The 21,042-nt window shown below is 39.8% G+C and overlaps 2 protein-coding genes across 2 annotated transcripts; one reads left to right on the top strand and one right to left on the bottom strand.

Moving 5' to 3' along the window:
• Positions 1–971: 971 nt before the first annotated feature.
• On the bottom strand, positions 972–6,649 carry LOC122666821. Its single transcript, XM_043862898.1, has 4 exons — positions 6,303–6,649; positions 5,960–6,065; positions 2,043–2,186; positions 972–1,368 (listed from the first exon to the last, which is right to left on the bottom strand). The coding sequence occupies exons 1-4, from the start codon at positions 6,572–6,574 to the stop codon at positions 1,108–1,110; spliced, it is 783 nt and encodes a 260-aa protein (XP_043718833.1). The 5' UTR covers positions 6,575–6,649; the 3' UTR covers positions 972–1,107.
• Positions 6,650–14,127: 7,478 nt separating this feature from the next.
• LOC122666767 (putative pentatricopeptide repeat-containing protein At1g26500) lies at positions 14,128–15,981 on the top strand. The gene has a single exon (XM_043862833.1). The coding sequence runs from the start codon at positions 14,142–14,144 to the stop codon at positions 15,660–15,662; it is 1,521 nt and encodes a 506-aa protein (XP_043718768.1). The 5' UTR covers positions 14,128–14,141; the 3' UTR covers positions 15,663–15,981.
• The last annotated feature ends 5,061 nt before the right edge of the window (positions 15,982–21,042 follow it).

Genomic DNA, 21,042 nt, shown 5'->3' with positions numbered 1-21,042 from the left:
AACACGTTGAGTTGAATGTACGTAACAACTTAGAATTATTTTCACAAAAAAAGTATCTATTTTGTTGCATAAATAAAAAAATGTAGACTATAATGTAATATTATAGTGTACCAAAGAAAATGTCAAAATCAATAAATTTGTTCTTAGAAATAATAGAATAATCTGTATCCAACTAGACTTACAACGGAAGATAGTAGTGCAACATACAATTTAGGACTTAGTTTTACCATTATTAAATGGGAGAAAGAACACTAATCAGGCACGCACTACACGTTACCCCTATACCTAGATACAGGAGTGCACGAAATGACCACCATGCCCAATAGAAAGATGGAAATCTCTAGGGGTGCGACGGACAATTTGCATGCCTGTCTGTGTGCATCCGGTTAGCATTCTCTTTTCCTTATTAAATTCATCAAAATGTTATATACTCTATGAAGTCCAAGCCATACAACTATCTTAAACTAAGCGCAGTCGAGTCTAGCACACCAAATTTCATCACAGAGCTCACTAACTAGTGGTTGACTGATGGTAGCCAGGTTACAGTATATCCTCAAGCCTTTACAAAGGGCACATCCAGAGCACGAGGCTCCCATCGCTACGGGACTTGGGGAGGGTCATAATGTACGCAGCCTTACACCTGCTTCCGCAGATTATTTCCAGACTCGAACCCGTGACCACTTGGTCACAATGGAACAACCTTATCATTACACCAGGCCTTCCCTCTAGCCTATACAACCCGGTATGGGAGATCTTAAATGGAGCAACCCATTGTTAACCATTCTCAGTAACCTTAGTTTCCACTCAGCCACGGTAGCAGACGGGTGTTTACTAATTTGACTGTATTGAAAGCCACTTAAGCTTCAACCTCAGATCCAATGTCAAACATAGCCAAATAGATGATTTGTTTTTTTTTTTTATGGGAGGAGGGGGGTGGGGGGGGGCGCTGGAGGAGAGAGATGATGATGCTCACCAATGGATTACATGTGCATTTCAATTTGTCTGAGATGAAGTATACCAGTAAAAGAATTAAATTGCCAAAATTGAATACTGGGAACGGTGAGCCTGAGAGCCTCTATACACTCAAAATCCTTTGTTTTGTAACAATCAATTTGATTGATCTTTTGGTTCCTCTCCAACCAAGTCATCATATGTGACCGGTACACGTATCCTGTTCAAGACGGATATCCTCTTACCTTGAGAATCACTCTCTTTCGTTTCTTCACTTCGCGTTTGCGGTGAATGCTGCAAACTCTCTTTTGAGACTTGATTAGTGATACCATCAGAAGAATCACAGACAATTTTCTGAGAAGGCCCCTCTTTGTTTTGCTCTGACACTTGTTTTACTCTTTGATGCCTGAATTGCTTCTGCAATGCAACACAATCCAGAGATTGTCATTAGTCATGTTTTCAGACGGGCACCCCAAACTACCTACTCCCACCCCTCAACAACCCCCACCCCCCCCCCCCCCAAAAAAAAAAAAAGGTGGGGGGAAGGAGGGAGCTTACAATGAGAACTGTTACTGGCTTAATTGTCTTCTTGCCATAACCTATGCTGTTCACCATAAAACTCAACCCAAGCCACTAAAAATCAGCAGGAACAACAATAACCAGACCACCCAGAGGTACAGTGAGTGAAACCATGAAACATCAAACTTGGATGCTAGGGCAACGGTTCACAACAGGGACAAGTTTATGCATCAGGAGTTTTGAAGTGTCTAGTCTGTCTGAACCTTCTGAAATGTCACCATGTCCTAGTGGACAGTTGGTTTGTTAATAGGAAGTGTCAGGCAAGGAAGGAACCTTAGTTCCAATAATATATTCTCACTTTGATGTGTGTGTGTGTGTGAGAGAGAGAGAGAGAGAGAGCACAAGGCACCCGCTACTGCAGGGTCTGGAAGGGGCAAATGTACGCAGCCTTTAACCCCCGCTTTGCGGAGAGGCTGTTTCCAAGTTTTAAACCTGCAACCTGATGGTTGCAATAGTGCAACTTAACCATTGCCCCAAGGCTCGCCCATTAGAGAGAGAGAGAGAGAGATCACCTCAAATTCCTTCCCTTTCAACATTATCTCTTTGTAAGTCTTTGGTTCACGTGTTTTCAAAATGCTCCATAATATGCCACCCCCTGTACGAAAGCGCTTGCCATCAGCTGTCATCTGACCTCCACAAGCCTGAATTGCATCCACCTGTAATTTCAAAGAGTCGAAAGAAATCCTAACCAAGGACAAGTTCCAGGTAATCTAATTAACCACTACAACGAAAAATCACATTCTTGAAACCCATGCACATACCACGTCTTATGGCAGTATGAATTCTGTATAGACCATGAGGATGGAAGCAATTAAATTAAAAACTAAATTGAGCCCATCTAACACTCATCCCAACTAAATGGGATTGGTTACATGTATCCTGTTTCACTATTCAACTCCATCTAAAGTCGAAGCAATATAAAGTTCTTCACAAAAATAAATTGAGCAAAGCATAACTGGTCGGCCCAAAATCTGCCACATGGCATGTCAGATTGGACCCAAAATTTGTGGATTGGTAGATCCCTAGACCCCCAGGTCATATGTCTCAGCCCAAACAGAGCATACCACTTGGCACAATCAGGACTATGGGAGAGTACACAATAGTGGTCAGGATATCATAGGTGTGCATGGGCTTAAATGGGGATGCATGCCAATACATGGGGGAGTATATTGTTGAAATTGAGTCTAAAATTCGACAAATGACCTATCCAGACCGTCCACTATCTATCCAACTGTAGGAATTGCCACATCATTTTGCCATGTGGCTGAATTAGGTGGGCCACAAAGATAAGTTTATCTACACTGGACTGTGAAGTGGCAATTCTCCCAAATTGTAATGCTAATAAATTTCCCTTGCAAAGATAATGACAGCAGTCAGCAGGGGCCTTAATTTATTCACAGTTTAAAAGTACAGCTGTCATTATAGGACAAGCTTATCTTTTCCATGCCAAGAATAGAAATGAATCCAGCCACCCAATCAATAGAACTCGTGTACAAGTTTACAATGCAATAGCTGCAGTGGCCCAACTATCAAAGTTCAGCTACGTAGGCCTGGTTCTGCCATATTTCAGCTTAGAGATGGACCTCGGCACAAAGTAATGTAGCCTAGGTGAAATAAATCTCACTTAGGACCAGGTTCTGTTTTAGGGTTGGCCAAATGGGCAGTTTAGGGTAACTAGGGCAAAATTAGGGTTAGGAATGGGAGATTGAGTTAGGGTTTTATTGGGTAATGGTCTGCAGAATTTTAGGAGTCTATTAGAATAGGTTTTAATGAGGTTTGAATAAGAAATAGAAATTCAGAAATATTAGGGTTAGGGTTTTGGGTTTTCAGATTTAGGATCTAAGCTGAAACTAGGGTTTAGGAGCAGATTTAGGGGCTGGGCTTTAGGTCGAGTTTTCCTAGCAGGGAGGGGGTGGTTCGGCTGGACTTTGGTGGGGTTTTGATGGCTAGTTAGGTCTAGGCAGATCTTAGGGTTTCTGGGTTTTTATGTTGAGGGAGGGATTTAGGGTTTGTAGTGGATAGGTGAGGCTGCAACTGAGATCGAGTGGGAGGGTTACTGTGATGGACCTGTGGTTAGGTTTTGAGTGTAATCTGATGAGGGAATAGGGTTGTGATGAATGTAGATGAAGCTAGGGTTTGGGGAAGTCGATTAGGTTAGATGGAAATAAGAAGAAGAGATGATAAAGTTGCAGGAAATTGTAACTCTTACTGGAATTGCAGAATTTCAGCAGCAGCAACCTTGAAGAACTTGAAGGAAGAAGAAGACGAACCTCCCGATCTGCAAGATGCAAGGAGTCGCCGGATTACTCCAGCCCTAGCCCTTGATATTACTCACAAGGGGTCTTGATATGACACACAAGACAGAGAAGCAGCAGCAGTCATGGCGGCAGCAGCAAGAAGAAACAAAATTTCAAACATAATAGGTGGGGGAGCCTCCCACGATTCTACTATTTATAATAATAAAGGGGGGCCTAAAGGCCTTACAAATAATCAATCTAAAGCAATCCTAATCAGATTAGGAGTTGGGATTCCTAATCTGAATCCTAATTATAAAACATAGAATAGACTTATACTCTAAATAGGAGTATAAGTGTAAACAACTAAAACAAATAAAATAAAGTACTAATCCCTCTAAAATCGTGGAGGGGAACTAAGAAGATAAACCATGAAAAAGACTGTTTTAACCCTAGGCTAAAAGAACAAACAAATAATAAGGCTCCAACGAAAAATCAAAGAACAGCCAAATTAATCATGGTTTCGGCTTCTGCATCACAAAGTTAAAGGTGCTTCATTGCCACCTAGTGGTTGCGGGTTTGAGTCGGGAAACAGCCTCCCAGACCCCACAGTGGTGGGAGCCTCGTGTACTGGGTACATACCTTTTTTTTGGCAACCAGAAGAAGGTCAATTACCCCAAGCCACCATCTACCATGTGGAAGATTTCATCCCCAAATAGTTTCACCATGTGGCGGAATAATGCTTTGTAAACATGATTGAAAGGTCAATGTCTTAAGAAGTGGTGTGTAAGGTGATAAAGCAAGGTGGGGAAGCAACAAAACATGAGGCTATACAGTTGAGATCAGACAAAATTCATTCATGGAAATCCAAATGGTCTCATCCTATATTTCTCCACATGGCTCAAATAAAGGGTCACCAACCTTTTAAATAGTTTGGTTGAAGTGCAGAGGTAAGTACAGAGTACCGGCTATGATGGTGCAGAATGTTGGGCAGCTAAGAAGAAGCATATAGATAAACTAAGTGTAGAGGAAATGAGGATGTTGAGATGGATGTGTGGCAAAACTAGGAAGGACAAAGGAAGGAATGACCACATTAGAGCTGAGTTAAGAGTAGCTCCAATTCATGATAAGCTACAAAGTCGTTTGAGGTGGCATGGCAATATTCAACGGAGGCCTTCCGATGCTCCAGTTCGGAGGAGTGATTTGGTTCAGATTGAAAGATCTAAAAGAGCTAGGGGCACGCCTAAAATACTCTAGGAGAGATGGTGAGGCAAGACATGAATAGCTTAGGCCTTCTACCACGTATGACTTTGAATAGAGCTAAATGAAGAGCAAGGGTCCATGTAGCCGACTCCATTTAGTTAGGATAAGGCTATGTTGTTGTTGTTGAACCTAACCAGGCTACTGCTCAAGACCAACTATAGTCCGTTAAAAAACCACTAGACCCACCACATGCTTATATTTCTGAATTTAAAACAACATTTGGGAAGAAAATTCCTAGATGCTAATGGTGTAGCTTGGCCAGTCTCTCACAGATTTCACCAAATACATGATTCACCACCAATCCACCACCTCAAACTTGTGTCATGCAATAACTGGTTTAATACAAATTAGTTAATTTTTTTTCATACATCCAAGTATTTTAGACAAATCTAGATTTCATTAGCCCAACTTGGCTGGTCAAACTGGTGGCCCAGGAGCATTTGAGTAGGTGTGGCCAGTTTTCAGGAAAATTTGAATGGTATGCAAAAAAAAAACTCTACACTAGCTAGAAAATGCAAGGGACACTGAGTTACACTGGCACCATCAATCAGAATCAAGGGCAGTTTCAGATCCAAGTGTACCAACACCCCCCCCCCCCCCAACCCAAAAGAAAAGGTTCTAATTTACAATAATGACAAAATCACTCATTGCACAAATGCTGATAAAGCATCTCATATGAAAACTAAGTAACATTCAATTAATCTCAACTAGCATTGCCTTAAACCATTAGTTTCAGCAGAACTCATCTGACATTCATATCAGACAAAGATATGTAAAATAAGATTATTGACTTTCACCATCTTTTCTGAAAGAAAAAAGTGTCTAAAACAAGAATATAACCCTTAACCCTTGAATCAGAAATCAGGATTTAGTGATCTGTTGACCAACTCTCACAAATCACTATATTATGGGAGTGGGTAAAGATCTCATACCTCTTTGACAAGATCACTTAATGCACCAATACCAAGGCAACCAACAGCATTCCAAACTAGGTATGATTTCTTTTCTTTCAAACGTCTGCATGTGTCAATTACAAACCTGCAAAAGATATAATATAGAACTAATGAGAACCTCATAGTGGAGAAACAACTAAATCACGAATAGCCTTCCCATCCGGCCTGTGTGGGCTTTTAAATCCTCCATGTATAGATTTATCTCTTTCTTTTTGGTGAGAATGTTGAGCATATAGCAATAATAATATAATGATGACCACATCATCACGTTGCTGTCATCAGGGATTGGGAATCATATATCAGAAATGTAGCAGCATTTAACCTGTTTATATCTGTGATGCTAGACGTTGAGATGGCCTTCTTCTTGTTCTTGTTCTTGTTCTTCTTTTTTCTCTTCCTCTTCCCTCCGCGGTTTCTGTCCAGTGGATCTTGAGGAGCCATTTTATCATTTTCTCCACCAGCTTCTATTGGTTCAATGTTCTCATCATGCTCCACACACTCACCTTCTTCTACATCAACCATATCAACATCCTCTATGCTTACCTCATCGTTAATGGAATCTAAAATACTTTCTCCACCTTCCAGGAAAGCCATGGAGCTTATGGATATTTTGTGACTCTGGCTGTAAAATGTACGCAGAATAATAAAAAAGAAGAAGAAGAAGAAGAATCACATGTATCAGTAAAACTTTGCAATAAAATCATCACAAAAATAAATGCCCATGATAAAATTACGTTGAATTAAAAAGCACAACATAGAAGAGCAAAATAAAAGAATATTTTAACATAAAAGAGATAAAAGATTTCTCATTCCCAGCAACAGTTAGCTAATTTGGATTCAGGAACAGTTCAAGAGTGAAATTTGGATTTTATTTCTTTTGCTAACCTGAAAAATGCTTTCAAAATTCCTTTCAGAAAAGCGAACTACAGTAAGAACTCAGAAACAGATTAATTAGGGACTAAGACAATTACCTTTCAAAAGTTTGGAGCCAAAAATTCAGCTCTTTATTTTTTTTACCTGTACTTATTTTCACATAATCAGTCAATTATCATGTTCTAATAGTGTCCAACTGACATAAAAATTGAATGAAGTTGAAACAATATAAACCCTTTTACAGCGTTTTCTTACTGTACAAGGGGGGGGGGGGGATCACGAGTATGAAATAATATTGCTAGCAAAAAGCTTGGTACCTTGTTTCTGGCAATAGACAAACACACTGCAATGGTCTAGAGAGAGAAATATTCCAGAGTAATAAGCCAGATTCCAAAAAAAGGGCAACTAGTTTCCACGAGATAGAAAAACTGAGAATGGAAATCTTGCAGCAATAATCTGGTTTCATCATTTACAATTTATAAATGCAAGTATTCACAATCATTCAAGGTTTTTGTCAAAACTACCACAAAATCCTATAGGAGTGAGAGCAAGAGCCAGGGGAGTTGGAAATCGGATTATCACTTGCCGGAAACCATAGACAAGGGATTAACTGTCGTCCCCAATCCGAAACAGATATTAGCCCTTGCTCCAAGTTTAGAGCTCACTGCCGTCTAGGTCTAAATTATGGTCTTGTGACCTATGGGAGAGAAGAGCCAGAGAGGGTTGCGCAGTGGTGATTTTACGTGTTTTTTTTATTTTTTTGGGGGGAACAAGATGGGAAGTGTGACACTGCCAAATCCATCTCTAAGAGAGTTCAAAAACAAAATAATCAATCTTATTACAAATCAATACCCTAAACCTCAAAACAATATTAGATTACAGTAAAAAAAGGAACATGTAGAACACAGACGAAAATCCAGAACAAACATTCATGGAAATCCTACTCCTTGCATTCTACAAAGGATGAGAAACTGGAAACATTCATGGAAATCCTACTCCTTGCATTCTACAAAGGATGAGAAACTGGAAATTCTTGAAAACCAAAATCGAAGAACTAAATCTCTTAACTTACTGCGTAAAAAAATGGAACTCCGAGAGCCGCTGGGTAACACGGTAAGTGCTGGAAGAACAAATCACTCGTTTGGTCTCTCTGTATATGCTTGTGTCACTCTTTATTCGGTTACTTGCAAGGCAGAAGGGAGTCCTAAAGTTGCGTTTGGGATTTGTAGGATTTGGCGGTTTTGGGTTTGTAAATTTGGCTAAAAAATATTTAGGGTCGTTTGTTTGTAAGGTTTTTGGTGGGGGTGGAAATAAAAGGTGGAAAAGAGGTCAAATTTTCCAAAACAAAAAGATATGGGAAAGTAAAGATGTTTGGCTGCAATAGGATTGTTCAAAATCCAGTTATCGGACTTGGGATGGGTAAAAATTCGGCTTGGATTGGTAAAAAATGACAAAAATCCAGGTTTTTTGGAACGGACTTGGATCGGTCAAAATATTAAAAATCGGTATGAATTGATAAAAAATTGGTAAAAAAATACAAAATATTGGTAAAAAACCCCATAAAAATGGCAAGTATCGGATCGGATCAGCCGATCCAAGGAACGATCCAGGAATACCTTGATGGATCGGTCATGGCAGATACCAATCTGATCCGACCGATATCGACCGATCAAATTCGAGATTACGAATGATGAGACAGCCTAGTTTTGGGATTTGAGGAAAAAAAATCATCGAAAATCACATATCTCATGTAATTGAAATTAGTGTCTTATTATAATGTATATTTATACTAATAAACTTTCACGTGCAAATGCACATGTGTTAAAATACTTAAATACAAAATCTGATCTATTTAAGAATACTACTAACATTCACATATTGATTGCATTGCTTAAGAGCATATATTTCGCTCATAAAGGATTATCCTAAACTAACCATAGTACCATTACTTGCAGCTCTTAAAAATGGTATCTAAGCCATTGGAAAAGAAAATCTGACAGGGAAATCTCATTTTTCAAAAAGTGAAAATGACAAGGTTCGAAACTAAAATTTTTTTGGCCCTTGGCCAGATTACATATTCTAATGCAGGTGATTATGCACAATGTTTTAATATTCCATTGGTTGAACCTCAAGTGAAGGGAATCCATAATAGTCTAATAATTCAAGGGTACCTTGTTTTACTATTCCATTGTTTTACAACCTTTGTCTCAGCAATTTCTATTGTCTCGCATCACAACCACTATAGAGAAGGGAAATGGCAAACTTTTTGTGTATCTTTGCAATGGTCTCCACATCAAGAGAAAAGAATAGGGTAAATTACACGTCACCCCCTAGTTTTTAAACGAAACTCAGATCACCCCTTAGTTTTTGAAAAAACTCAAATCACCCCTTCTACAGTAACGGTGTTAGTCGGTTGTTAGTTATTGGTGTGAAAGAACTATTTTACCCTTATGCTAAAACATTATAATTAAATTTACAATACTACCATTCCTTCATCTTCAACATTGGTTAAGGGTAGTTTAGAAATTTAAATTTATTTAACTGGCCGACATCATCACTTAACAACATAAAACTAACGGTAGGGACTAATTTATCATATTGGGGTCTAAACCAAGGGGTGATTTGAGTTTTTTCAAAAACCAGGGGGTGATCTGAGTTTCGTTTGAAAATCAGGGGGTGACGTGTAATTTACCCAATAGAATATCTTTCCATAACTCCAAAGCAAGTCAACAAACATGTTTAGAGTCTCCAGCAATTTACAATCAGTACCAAAGTTTTCAGATACTATTCTGGAAATTTACAATCAGAATATCTCTGCAAGAGTGAGCATCTTCTTCAAAAATTGATTGGAAAGAAAGATTAGATCTGTAAAAATGGTTACAACTATAAATATTGTAGATATTGAGAGTATTCTCTGAGACAATAATGTCAATGAAAGACTTGCAGAGCAATGATTGTTTTTGTTGGAAGAAAACATACCACAGAGCCTAAGAAGGGTTATTAATGGAATATATACATGAAAAACACAGTACTCGAAAATTTGTGAGGAGTGTTCATATGGGAGGGGTAAGGCATATTTACTCAAGACAAGTAACAAGGTACTGAAGTAGGTCTATGGAAAAGTTATTGCAGACGAATGAAGAAAGAAATGCATTACAAGGTCTTTTTGGGCTGAACGACAACTAATCTTCGTGAACAACTCGTTGATCCTCTCCATGATCTGCTGATGTATAATGATAATCTATTGTTGCCTTATGATGAGAGAACCCACATTATTTTCTATCTTTTCCACTTGTTGATCCATGCCTGGCTCTGATACCAGATAATACGTGCACGGAAGGGAGTGGAGATAAAATTAAGGAAAAAAAAATGAGAGAGGATAGAAGATAGAAGAGATAGAGAAAAAATAGGAATTTTGGCTTTATCGACGAAGTCTGGCACCCTGGCACAATTGGGAAGCCACCAATCCTCTTCTTAAGATAGTCTCAATTAGAGATTCCAAAGTATATTTTCCTTCTTTATAACGCAATATATATAGTCGTACAATATTAACTACATAATTACCCACTTGATCACATCCTACAATATTTCTACTTCCACTAATTTCTCCTACTCCATTATTACTAACTCCTTCCCCATAAAACCACCCACAACGGGTGTGTGCAAAATCATTCACGTAACAAAATCCCCCTTAATCGGTCAAGGGTTTAAGGGATTTTTTATTAGTAGAAATATCTCACGCTCTCTCTCTCTCTCATGACACCTAGGGTACCTAACGTTTAGATAAATTGTAGTTTAGGTACTCAAAGTTTAACATTTGGAGTCCACAACAATAATTTCATAGCTTCAGATTGTTCAACAGATGTTTTGTTGAAGGAGCATGATTTCAGCAACTGGCCATGGTTGGAATTTTCAATACTATTAGACACTTTTAATGACTTAGCTACTCTTCCTTATGTTAATATCTAGGTAGAGAACTTGTGTTTCCGGTACATAACTTATCAAAGAAAGGAGAATAATGGCGACCCTATATACCGTTAGATATCGATCTTCGGAAGCTCTTCGATTCTGTTTGAGCGGTAAATGCTAAATCGCAGTAGGAAGGATCAATTAATTGCTTTGTAATCAAAGATGGCAAATGGGTAGAACACAAAAACTACACCTTTTAATGGTGAAAAAAGAAAATCGGTATGGTGAAGGCGTAGGGAAAATACCATCTTAGGCATAGAAAACCATCTAATTGTTACTTAAATGACCCAATTCTAATGCTGTAAAGAGTATGAAATATTAATCTCCAGAAAGTCTTCATTTAGACTTGATACAGAAACACATGGTTATTTTGACGTATTGTTATTAACATTCTCATGCTTTGCTGTTTAGTCCCACATCGGAAATACTAAAGAAAGTTTTCCTCTTTATAAAATCCTGGTTTGTATTTTATTACTGCCGAGCTGAGTAGCGCAAGCTTGAAACCAAGTGGAATAATAAAGTGATCGGATGCTGGTCCAGTTGTTGTTGGGTAGGGTTCAATGCTGCAACTTATTGTCTGGCCCATTTCAAGTGGGGAGTTGAGCCATGTGGGTTGGGCGAAGGCCCAGATTTTTTGGTTCTTAGAGTGGAGGGAACTGCGCCAGGCTGGTTTCACAGAGCAGCGACTGCCTCCCGCTCCCGTCGGTGGAAGGAAAACATACCAGTGTGCCTTGAGCCCACTGTGCCCCAAGAGATGTCCCCAGTCGGTCGGTCACTTTTTTAATTTATCTCTGATGAGTTTTGCCTTTTCTTTAAAAGAAACCATGGTGGTTCGATTGGTATCAGGTGTCATAGGCAGAAAAACTGAAAGTTTTGGATAAGCAGTTTGTGGATGTAATGTCTCATAGGATGCCCATAGTATTGAACTTATTGGAAAGCTTCTGTTTGGAATTGAGAAAGGTAGGTCCAGAGGTTCTGAAGTTTTTCTCCACCTGTTACAGTATAGTATATTTTGGTGAAAATTTTTCTCCACCTGTCTAGTAAAGTTCACCCACCATTGTACAAAGTCGATAATACCCTCCCATTGTTCCCGATACCCATCCAAATACACCTATTGGGCGAGATCTGAGCCGTCGTCCACCTGGCCGAGCTGACTTACACAGGTAAACAATACCAGACAAGAGAGTGCCGGTCCGAGCCAGTTAGTACACTCTGATGCCTAAGTCAAACCTCTGCAATGGATAACTCTCCAATTCTAAGAGCTTGAAATAAGCCAAGAGAGACCCCATACCTGAGATAGGTGTGTCTATTTATAGATTTGATTTACTGGATTGGTGTGTAAGTTATCTGTTTATGGATGGTAGTCTCGGTTTCATGTAGTCCTAAGTGTTGCTTTCTGGGATCGACACCTGCCAGGTTAGAAGTCATGAAGAAAGCATGACTATGACCCGGCTAGGGTCCCTGGTTAGGTTAGTTAACTGTCTTAGGCATTGGGAGTTTTGATACCGACCTGAGTTGACTAGCCCGATTTGAGCCGACTCAACGACCGGTTCGTGCTCTTTTACATTCTCCACAATTTACTTTGGTTATCTTAGTCAGATCGGCTATGGCCCGATCCACATGTCATCCTTTGATTGGCTGATTCGAACTATGACTCTTCAACATCCAAACTCCCTGGTAAGGAAATCTCCATTGTGGATGAAGGGAAACGATCTCCATATATTTTTATATATTTATGGGAGAGTGTTTCTTGTCTAGTAGTATAGCCTATGCCAACAGGAACTACCCAACCATTGGCGCTGAAAAGAAATCATTCCCAAGAGGCAGAGAGGTCATTTCAGGTAGGCCTGTAAACAGATCGGATTCGGCTCGAATACGGATCGGATGTAATCGGATTCGGATATTTCCTGGTCGAATACAGATGCCTCTAAACGGATTCGGATGCAGATCGAATTCGGATTTTTGACCATTCGTTTACACCTCTGCCTTGTGTAACCCGAACCTTCCTCCCCCTAGTGGATACAATTCACTCTCAATCCATAGTTTTAGACCATGATTCTCTTCTCCTCATATTCTAGAACCTATTGAATCTTCAAAAACCCTCAAAGATCGTTATTTACTTAATTTTTTAAAATTAAGTATTCGGATTCGGATTTTTATCGGAGTATTCGGATTTTTTTTCGAAATATCTCTAATCGAATACGGATGCGGATCGAATTCGGATTTTCGGTTATCGATTTACTACCCTAATTTCAGGTGAGGGGAGGAGAGAGATGGACACAAGGGGTTTGGGAGTGTAAGCTATGCTCGTGGATAGAGAACATTGTCCCTATATTTATATATAAAGGCCAGGCTTAGATCGAAATCTCTGCCCAAGCCCGGCACGACCCCACCCGACCCAACCTCAGACCTAGAAATCTCAGCCCTAGCCTAGCCCACTTGATTAAAAACCCTAGTCTACCCGATCCACGTGTCATCCTTTGATTGGCTGATTCGAACTATGACTCTTCAACACCCAAACACCCTGGTAAGGAAATCTCCATTGTGGATGAAAGGAAATGACCTCCATATATTTTTATATATTTATGGGAGAGTGTTTCTTGTCTGGTAGTATAGCCTATGCCAACAGGAAATACCCAACCATTGGCCCTGAAAAGAAATCATCCCCAAGGGGTAGAGAGGTCATTTTAGGTGAGGGGAGGAGAGAGATGGACACAAGGGGTTTGGGAGCGTAAGCTATGCTCGTGGATAGAGAACATTATCCCTATATATATAAAGGCCAGGCTTAGATCGAAATCTCTACCCAAGCCTGGCACGACCCCACCCGACCCAACCTCAGGCCTAGAAATCTCAGCCCTAGCTTAGCCCACCTAATTAAAAACCCTAGTCCAAGCCCTGTTAAGCTCAGGGTAGGCTTGGACAAACTTGGGCTCATTGAGCCAATTTTGCACCCCTTCTCAATGGTGCAAGACCGATTAAGCCTGACCAAAATTGATGGAGCGGCCAATTTAACACCCCTACATAGAGGTTTTTTTTTTGGTAGAAACATCAACACAGATCTTCTATGGCGGGCTGCCTTGTCCTGTCTGTGCTGCGCAGACACAGGGTTGTGCACAATGATCGCCTTACCGTATTCGGACAAGGCGCTTGGGCAAGGGTAAAGTGATCAATGCACTCTGCCTCGTGTCTGCGCCTCGTGTCTGCGCAGCAGAACGGGCAGCCCGCGCGGTGTTCATAGGCAAGGTGGTAACACGTATATAAATTTTTTCCCCATCCAACAATTGTTTGTACTTTTCATTCTTCATCACAGGCAGGCCACATGAGCAGAAAACTAACGGCGATCAGCAGAGGGCTCATCAAATTCCAGAGTCACCTTCAACTCCAATATCGATACTTGGAAACAAATTCAAATCCGAATTTCTCCCTACCCACAATAAAACCCAACTCACCCGTCAATCCCTCTCAGCTCCTAAGAGTCAGCACGATCCTTTACCAGCAACAAAACTCAGTGGAGTCAAAGCTCCACTCACACCTCCGTAATTGCGAATTTAATCTTTCTCACGAGTTCTTTCTGCAGGTCTGCAACAAGTTCCCTTACTCATGGAAGCCCATCTATGCGTTCTTCAAGTTCACAGAAATCCAGCCGGGTTTCACTCATTCGTCAATCTCTTTCAACAAGATGGTCGATGTTATTGGGAAGTCAAGCAACATCGAGCTTCTTTGGGAGGTGTTACAGGAGATGGCCAGTCGACGGCTTGTTACTAATAAAACTTTCAAAATTGCCCTGAAATCTTTGGCATCGGCGAGGGAGTTGAAGAAATGTGTTGAATTCTTCCATTTAATGAACACCCATGAGTTTAGTTACAATCTGGAGACTCTTAATAAGGTTGTTGAGATTCTTTGTTGTGATAAGCTTGTTGTTGAAGCTAAATATATAGTCTCCAAATTAAAGCCTTGGATCAGACCATCCGGGGTTACTTACAAATACCTGATTGTTGGGTTCTGCGATACCGGTGATCTAGTTGAAGCAGGAAAAATTTGGAGTTTAATGGTGGATGAAGGGTTCCAACCGGATATAGATGCAGTTGAGAAGATGATGGAGACTCTTTTCAAAACAAATCGATTCGATGAGGCATTGAAACTTTTTCAGTTCATGAGAACAGAAAGGATTGACGATTTGGGTTTGTCGACCTACAGGCTTGTGATCACTTGGTTGTGTAAAAAAAGCAAGTTAGCCCAGGTTCATTTGGTGTTTGAAGAAATGCAGAAGAGAGGAATCCATGCAGATAACCAGACATTTGCAGCATTAGTTTATGTACTTTTAACCCAAGGGAGAGTTAGGGAAGCGTATAAGATGGCCAAGGAGATTGAAAAACCAGATATAAGTGTTTACCATGGATTGATTAAAGGGTTGCTAAAGTTGAGAAGGGCGAGTGAAGCAACCCAAGTGTTTAGGGAGATGATAAAGAGAGGGTGTGAGCCGACAATGCACACTTACATCATGCTATTGCAAGGACACCTAGGGAAGAGAGGGAGAAAGGGTCCTGACCCGATCGTGAATTTCGATTCCATCTTTGTGGGGGGCTTGGTTAAGGTGGGGAAGTTTTTAGAAGCTACCAAGTATGTGGAAAGGATGATGAGTGGTGGAGTTGAGGTGCCTAGGTTCGATTACAATATGTTTTTGCATTATTTTTCAAACGAGGAAGGTGGTGTAATGTTTGAGGAAGTGGGGAAGAGATTAAGGGAGGTGGGGTTGGTTGATCTTGCAGACATATTTGTGAGGTATGGGGAGAGGATGGCTACTAGAGATAGGAGGAGAATACGAGTAGCTGAACCATGAGAAAAGCTTCTGAAGGTTCATTTGATTGTTAGAATTGCATGGTATGACAATGACTTATATTAAGGGGTCTGGAAGAATGGAATTTCTTTAACTGGATCACAAAGTAAGTTACACGAGTCTTCTACATGTCCTTTATGCATTCTTCAGGACGAATGATTTCAAGCTAGGAGAGTTGATGCAGCTCACAAGTATTCTCTCAATTAGGACTTATATTATTTTTTTTAAATTCATTGTACAGGCTGGAATTTCTGTTACTAATTCCAGTCCTTTTAAATGTTTGTTTTCTTTCTATTTTAAGAGTCATAGCCATGTTGGAACTCTCCCTCAGCTCACGTTTGGGAGTTTTTGTTTCTTTCTTCATGCTTTGTCTAGGGATGGATCTTATTGGCTGGCAGTTTTTCCCTATGCCAATATGATTCAACCTTGTAAGTTCTATAAATATTGTAAAGCTGCTAGCAGCTCCCCCCCCCCCCCCCCCCAAGGATGATTTTGAATTAATAGAAAACTGGCTTTCTGCCTCTATCTATTTTGTGGTGATTCTCAATTGCAGCTACTGTGGTGATTCAGTAGCACGGTTGGTGGTTATTTCGACTTAGCCCCTAAGTGGTGATTCCCAGTTCATATCCTTCCTTTCCTTTTATTTATTTTTTCCTGCAATCAGATTTCAAGTAAGTATCCTGCGCACCATTGTTCTGCTAGTTTCTGGTTATCTAATTGAATTGAATACTGTGATCCCAATTTGGTTCTGTTGTAAGTGATATTTTGATCTTAGTTACTGATTGTCATTGCATATTAGGCTGATCGATTACTTCTCTTCTGAGTGCTAAATTTTTTGAGATTGAAATCTGCTTCTATTGTTCTGTTTCTGAGATTCCAAACTGCAGCAAGGAAACTCCCTGATCTCAGAATCCAATTGCTGGGTTAATCTGAGATTCTGATCTACCCTATGGAATGGGTCTTTGACCAGAATTTGGATCAGATTCACTGATCTATTATTTGAAATCTCAGATCAAGTAGGACTGTTACCTATTTTTCAATTTACCCATGGGATTTCATTAAAATTTTACAGAATTGTATATTTATCTAAGATTGCCTTCAATCTGAATATTGCTTCCATCTGAGTTGGTGATTGATTGCTATCAGTTTTCTCCCGAAATCTGAAATATTTTCTAAGTCTGCGATTCTGGTTTTTGTTGGTTTCTGGAATTTTTTCTTAGGCGGCCTAGAACCACATTTTAGTATTATATGCTTTAACCATTCAACACAAATTGAATGATTGCATCATTATTTTCAAAGGGGTTTTATATTCAAGACAGGCGGCTGGAATGAAATGGCTTGATAGTGTGCCAAAATGTAAGAGCCCTGATCAACTCCCCCGTATATGAGGATCATAACTATTTTTTTTGTACTCAATTTAAGGAAGATAACTTATGCAAATATGACAGTTCTGAACTATATTGAATATAGGGGGCAGAATCTTATTGATAGGCAAAGAAAAGGATAAAATTCCATTACTAGATCCACTAGTTTATTCATTCTCAGGATCTGTACGCCAGGGAACTTTCTGGAAATTTAGATCTTTCTAAAATTTTATATTAGAATCTCAAACAACAATTTTTCCAGAGTGATAAAAAATATCAGTACATTTTGTGAGTTATTAAAACGTTCAAGGTATTCCTGACAGAGTACCAATGGATCTCCTAAAGTCTCACCAGGGCAAAAAATCTATACTGCCTATTTTAGACACAAATCAATCTTGAAAAAATATTCAGATGGAAGATATACCAGCTATGCAAATCTCCGGTGAACCCTTGTTCAAGTATGAAGGGAAGTGTGTAGGAGTCTCGGTGGGCAGAACATTCATCTCCCAGATTGATTTTTTTGCTTCGAGAAATGCAGCATTCAGGCCTCCATAATTTGCATTCACTTCCATAGTTCCATTACATTTCATACCATGTTAAATGGAGGTAGTGGGTCCTCATCACCCGGCCTTTTTGGATGATTGGAGAAAATCATTGGTGTAAGCAAAGACCAATATTTTTTCAAAGCTGATCTCCAAACTTGTGAGTCTTCATAAAAGTCATCAGGATGCACTCCTGCAGAGGCTCATGATAATAAACTCCCGCTGATGCAGATAAGTCACCTAAAAGGCTTATTTTATTGGAAATAAGCCTTGGATTGGGTTATGTATGTATTGGGCCTCTAATTCTATGTGTTTTCTTTGTAATGGGCCACTTTAAAGAAAAATATGGGTTCAAGGGAGGCATACGGGATTAGGCTTAGTAGTAGAGCTTATTTTCGTTCTTAGTTCAAGTAGGAATTGTTAGTTATTAGTTGTTTTTTATTGCAGCAAAGTTGTAATAGCTTTTTAGTACTCCAATTCATAGTAGGTGTTTGCTTTCAGTTTTCCTACTTAGAATAGGAGTGTATTTTCAGTCTATATAAGCAATGTAAGGCTTAAGCCACAGACACAATTTGGTTATTGAAGTTTTTGAGTTGCCTTTGCCTTTGGCCTTAAGAATCTGTGAGAGACGACAAGGTGGGTGAGATACCCTAGACCTGAGATAGGTTTCTTCCTCCTCTATTTTATTGCCATATAATACTGTTCTGATCTTGGTCACAACGGAGAACCCATGACCACTTGGTCACTATGGAGCAACCTTACCGTTGTACCAAGGCCCACCCTCTGCGAAAGCAAGGGTAAGGCTGCATACATTATGACCCTCCCCAGACCCCGCAGTGGCAGGAGCCTCGTGCACTGGGTACAACCTTATTTATTTATACATACTGTTCTAAGTTTTGTTCAACTGATTAAGCTTCTGGTTTGAAGTTTCTCTCTGATTTCAACTGAGCTATTTGATCATTCAACTACTATCATGCTTAATCCATCAGTTATGATCAAATCAGTTTCTAAAGTCTCCAGTTTGCTGATACTCTGTTTTAAACCCAGTTTCAGAATAGTGATTTAATATCTGAGTCTGTTTTACTGATCTGATTTCAATCAAACCTTGGGATATCAAAGACCACCCTAAGAGCTCCACTCGACCCAGATTTGGTGGTGTTCTGATCAGTGGTTTGTGTGCTACTTAATAATCTCCCCAACACCTGCTACTTTTAGATTTCATATTTGGTGCGAGTCTAATCACTCCATATCTAAACTCGATCCAAGTTTGGTCTTAATCCAATCCCTGGATTAAAATTAATTTCAGATATACTATTTTCTGAAAATTCTATCTCAGATTTGAATTTCTCTAATTACTCCTAAACCATTTAATAACTCTATCTCATCTTCTGAAGGATGTCTATACTCATTGTGAATGATTGAATTGTAGGGTTTGACCTTCATTTGAGAGGGTTGACTTTTCTGTTAAATTCGAGGAATTTGACTGTATTCTTGAGATCCTGTTGTGAGATTAGGTCTGGTAAACTATTACAAGTCTGGTCTTGCATTACCCGCCTTGCATTGAAATAAGATTTAAGGAAAGAAAATAAAGACAGCTTCAGCATTCCTCTGGATTATGATAAGGACGAAGAATCGGAAAATAGAAACTACTGAACAAACCATTAGGGATTAGGGTTAGAAAACTTCATGTAAATCCAGGATCGCGAGATTAGGCTCTCAAAATAGAAACCATAATTTAGCAACTACCAGAAATAGAAACTCCCAAAATAGTAACCGGATTTAGCAGTTGTTGAAATTAGAAACCAGATTTGGAAAGTTCCAGAAATAGAATGCACTAGAGTACTGAAAATAGTAACTGGAACCAGAAATTAGAACTTAATGAAAAAAGGTTCAAAATTAGAAACTCAAAAGTTCATAAATCAGACCCAAAAATAGAAACAGATTTGAAATTAGTAACTGAAACCGGAATAGAAAGTAACCACTGATCAGATTTAGTTAGAACCTGCAGTAACAATAGATGGAATTAGAAACTCTGCAGATCTGGAAATAGATACTTCAGGAATTTAGAAACTGTAACTGAATCCTGTTTAATAACTGCAGTAGTATAACTTCTGCTCAGCAGAACTTCAGAAACAGCACATGCAGGCCTCACTAGAAACAGTAGTTGATGTTCAGAAAGGATCTCAGAACCAACTCTATGATGTCGACTTCAGAAACTGATCTTAATTACTGAAGAAAATTTTAAGAAGGGAAGAAAAGAAGAAAGGATGGATATGTTAGGCCTCTCACCTAACTGCGGAGAATGAATCCCTCCAACTCCAGCCTTGGTATCCCACCAAGGTTTCCCTACTGCATCCCACAGTAAAGCAGTTTTGAATCCCTCAAAACCATACTTCATCTCTCATAGAACTCACAAGCTCAAGGCTAATCTTTTTTTTTTTTCTCTAGTGGGTTTGATCCCCTACTCTTTATTTATAACTTCATGGAAACAAGCAAAATAGGAAAACCCCCTATGTATGGTAGGTTGAATCCCTTACAACGTAACTCTTCTTCAAAATAAAAAGCTATTCTAGAACATTACAAAACAAGCTTAAGGCTAATCTTTTTTTCTCAAATCAATGGTAGTGGGTATGATCCTCTACTCTTTATTTATAACTTCATGGAGACAAGCAGAATAGGAAACCCCCTATGTATGGTAGGTTGAATCCCTTACAACTTAAATCTTCTTCAAAATAGAAAGTTATTCTAGAACACTACAAAATAAAAACTAATTACTTAATCACGTATAGCGCTTATGACCTAACCTGCAACTAAACAATTTGATTTCAAAGATCTTCTTCTTGACATTGTGTAGACACTGAATTTTGTCACCCCCTGACGATGATGACAACAGGACACGGACAGACATCGGTATCTCTCTCAAGAAGGACTCTTGTCCCTACATATAAATCAAATCACCCTAACATCCCTAAAATGACTTATAAGACCCTTTTATCAAATGCTGAAGGAGGTACAGCTCACCCTCCCCCACCAAGGCGGTCCCGCTGCGGGGGTCTAGGGGGTAGGCAGCCCCCCTGCGGGGGGTGTAGGGGGGTGGAGCCCCCCGACAGGAAATTTCCTGAAGAGTCAGAAGGGAGCCAAAAACCCAAAAAATAAGGAAAAATGGCACTGTGCTCCCACGGCGCCGTGGATGCCTTCCCACGGCACCGTGGGGATGTGTACCAGATTTCCACGGCGCCATGAGGGGGTGTGACATCAGCCTGCTGACGTCACCCACGGCGCCGTGGAAAAGTCCCCCACGGCGCCGTGGAGGACTTATCTAGCCAGGAGAGAGGGGACGCCTCTCTATAAATAGGAGGGTCTCCCCCCCTCATTTCTCAAGCTTTTCTCGGGTAAGGAGACCCTCCAGGGCTTGTTTTGCTCCATTTTCACCCTCTTTTCCTCCGTCTTTCCCTCTTGAGTATGTGAGTGAGTGGA

Source organism: Telopea speciosissima, chromosome 7 (assembly GCF_018873765.1).
Source record: "Telopea speciosissima isolate NSW1024214 ecotype Mountain lineage chromosome 7, Tspe_v1, whole genome shotgun sequence".
Classification (NCBI taxonomy): Eukaryota; Viridiplantae; Streptophyta; class Magnoliopsida; order Proteales; family Proteaceae; genus Telopea; species Telopea speciosissima.
The sequence above is the reverse complement of the archived record's forward strand: the minus strand, read 5'-3'. Positions and strand labels throughout refer to the sequence as shown.

What these genes read in the sequence shown, in the direction of transcription:
- LOC122666821 (XM_043862898.1), bottom strand. Translation starts at nt 6,574, where the DNA reads ATGGCTTTCCTGGAAGGTGGAGAAAGTATTTTAGATTCCATTAACGAT. An exon ending in TAAGTGATCTTGTCAAAGAG is followed by an intron (nt 2,187 to 5,959) that starts GTATGAGATCTT and finishes TTGAAATTACAG; the next exon opens with GTGGATGCAATTCAGGCTTG. An exon ending in TGAAAGGGAAGGAATTTGAG is followed by an intron (nt 1,369 to 2,042) that starts GTGATCTCTCTC and finishes GTTGCATTGCAG; the next exon opens with AAGCAATTCAGGCATCAAAG.
- LOC122666767 (XM_043862833.1), top strand. Translation starts at nt 14,142, where the DNA reads ATGAGCAGAAAACTAACGGCGATCAGCAGAGGGCTCATCAAATTCCAG.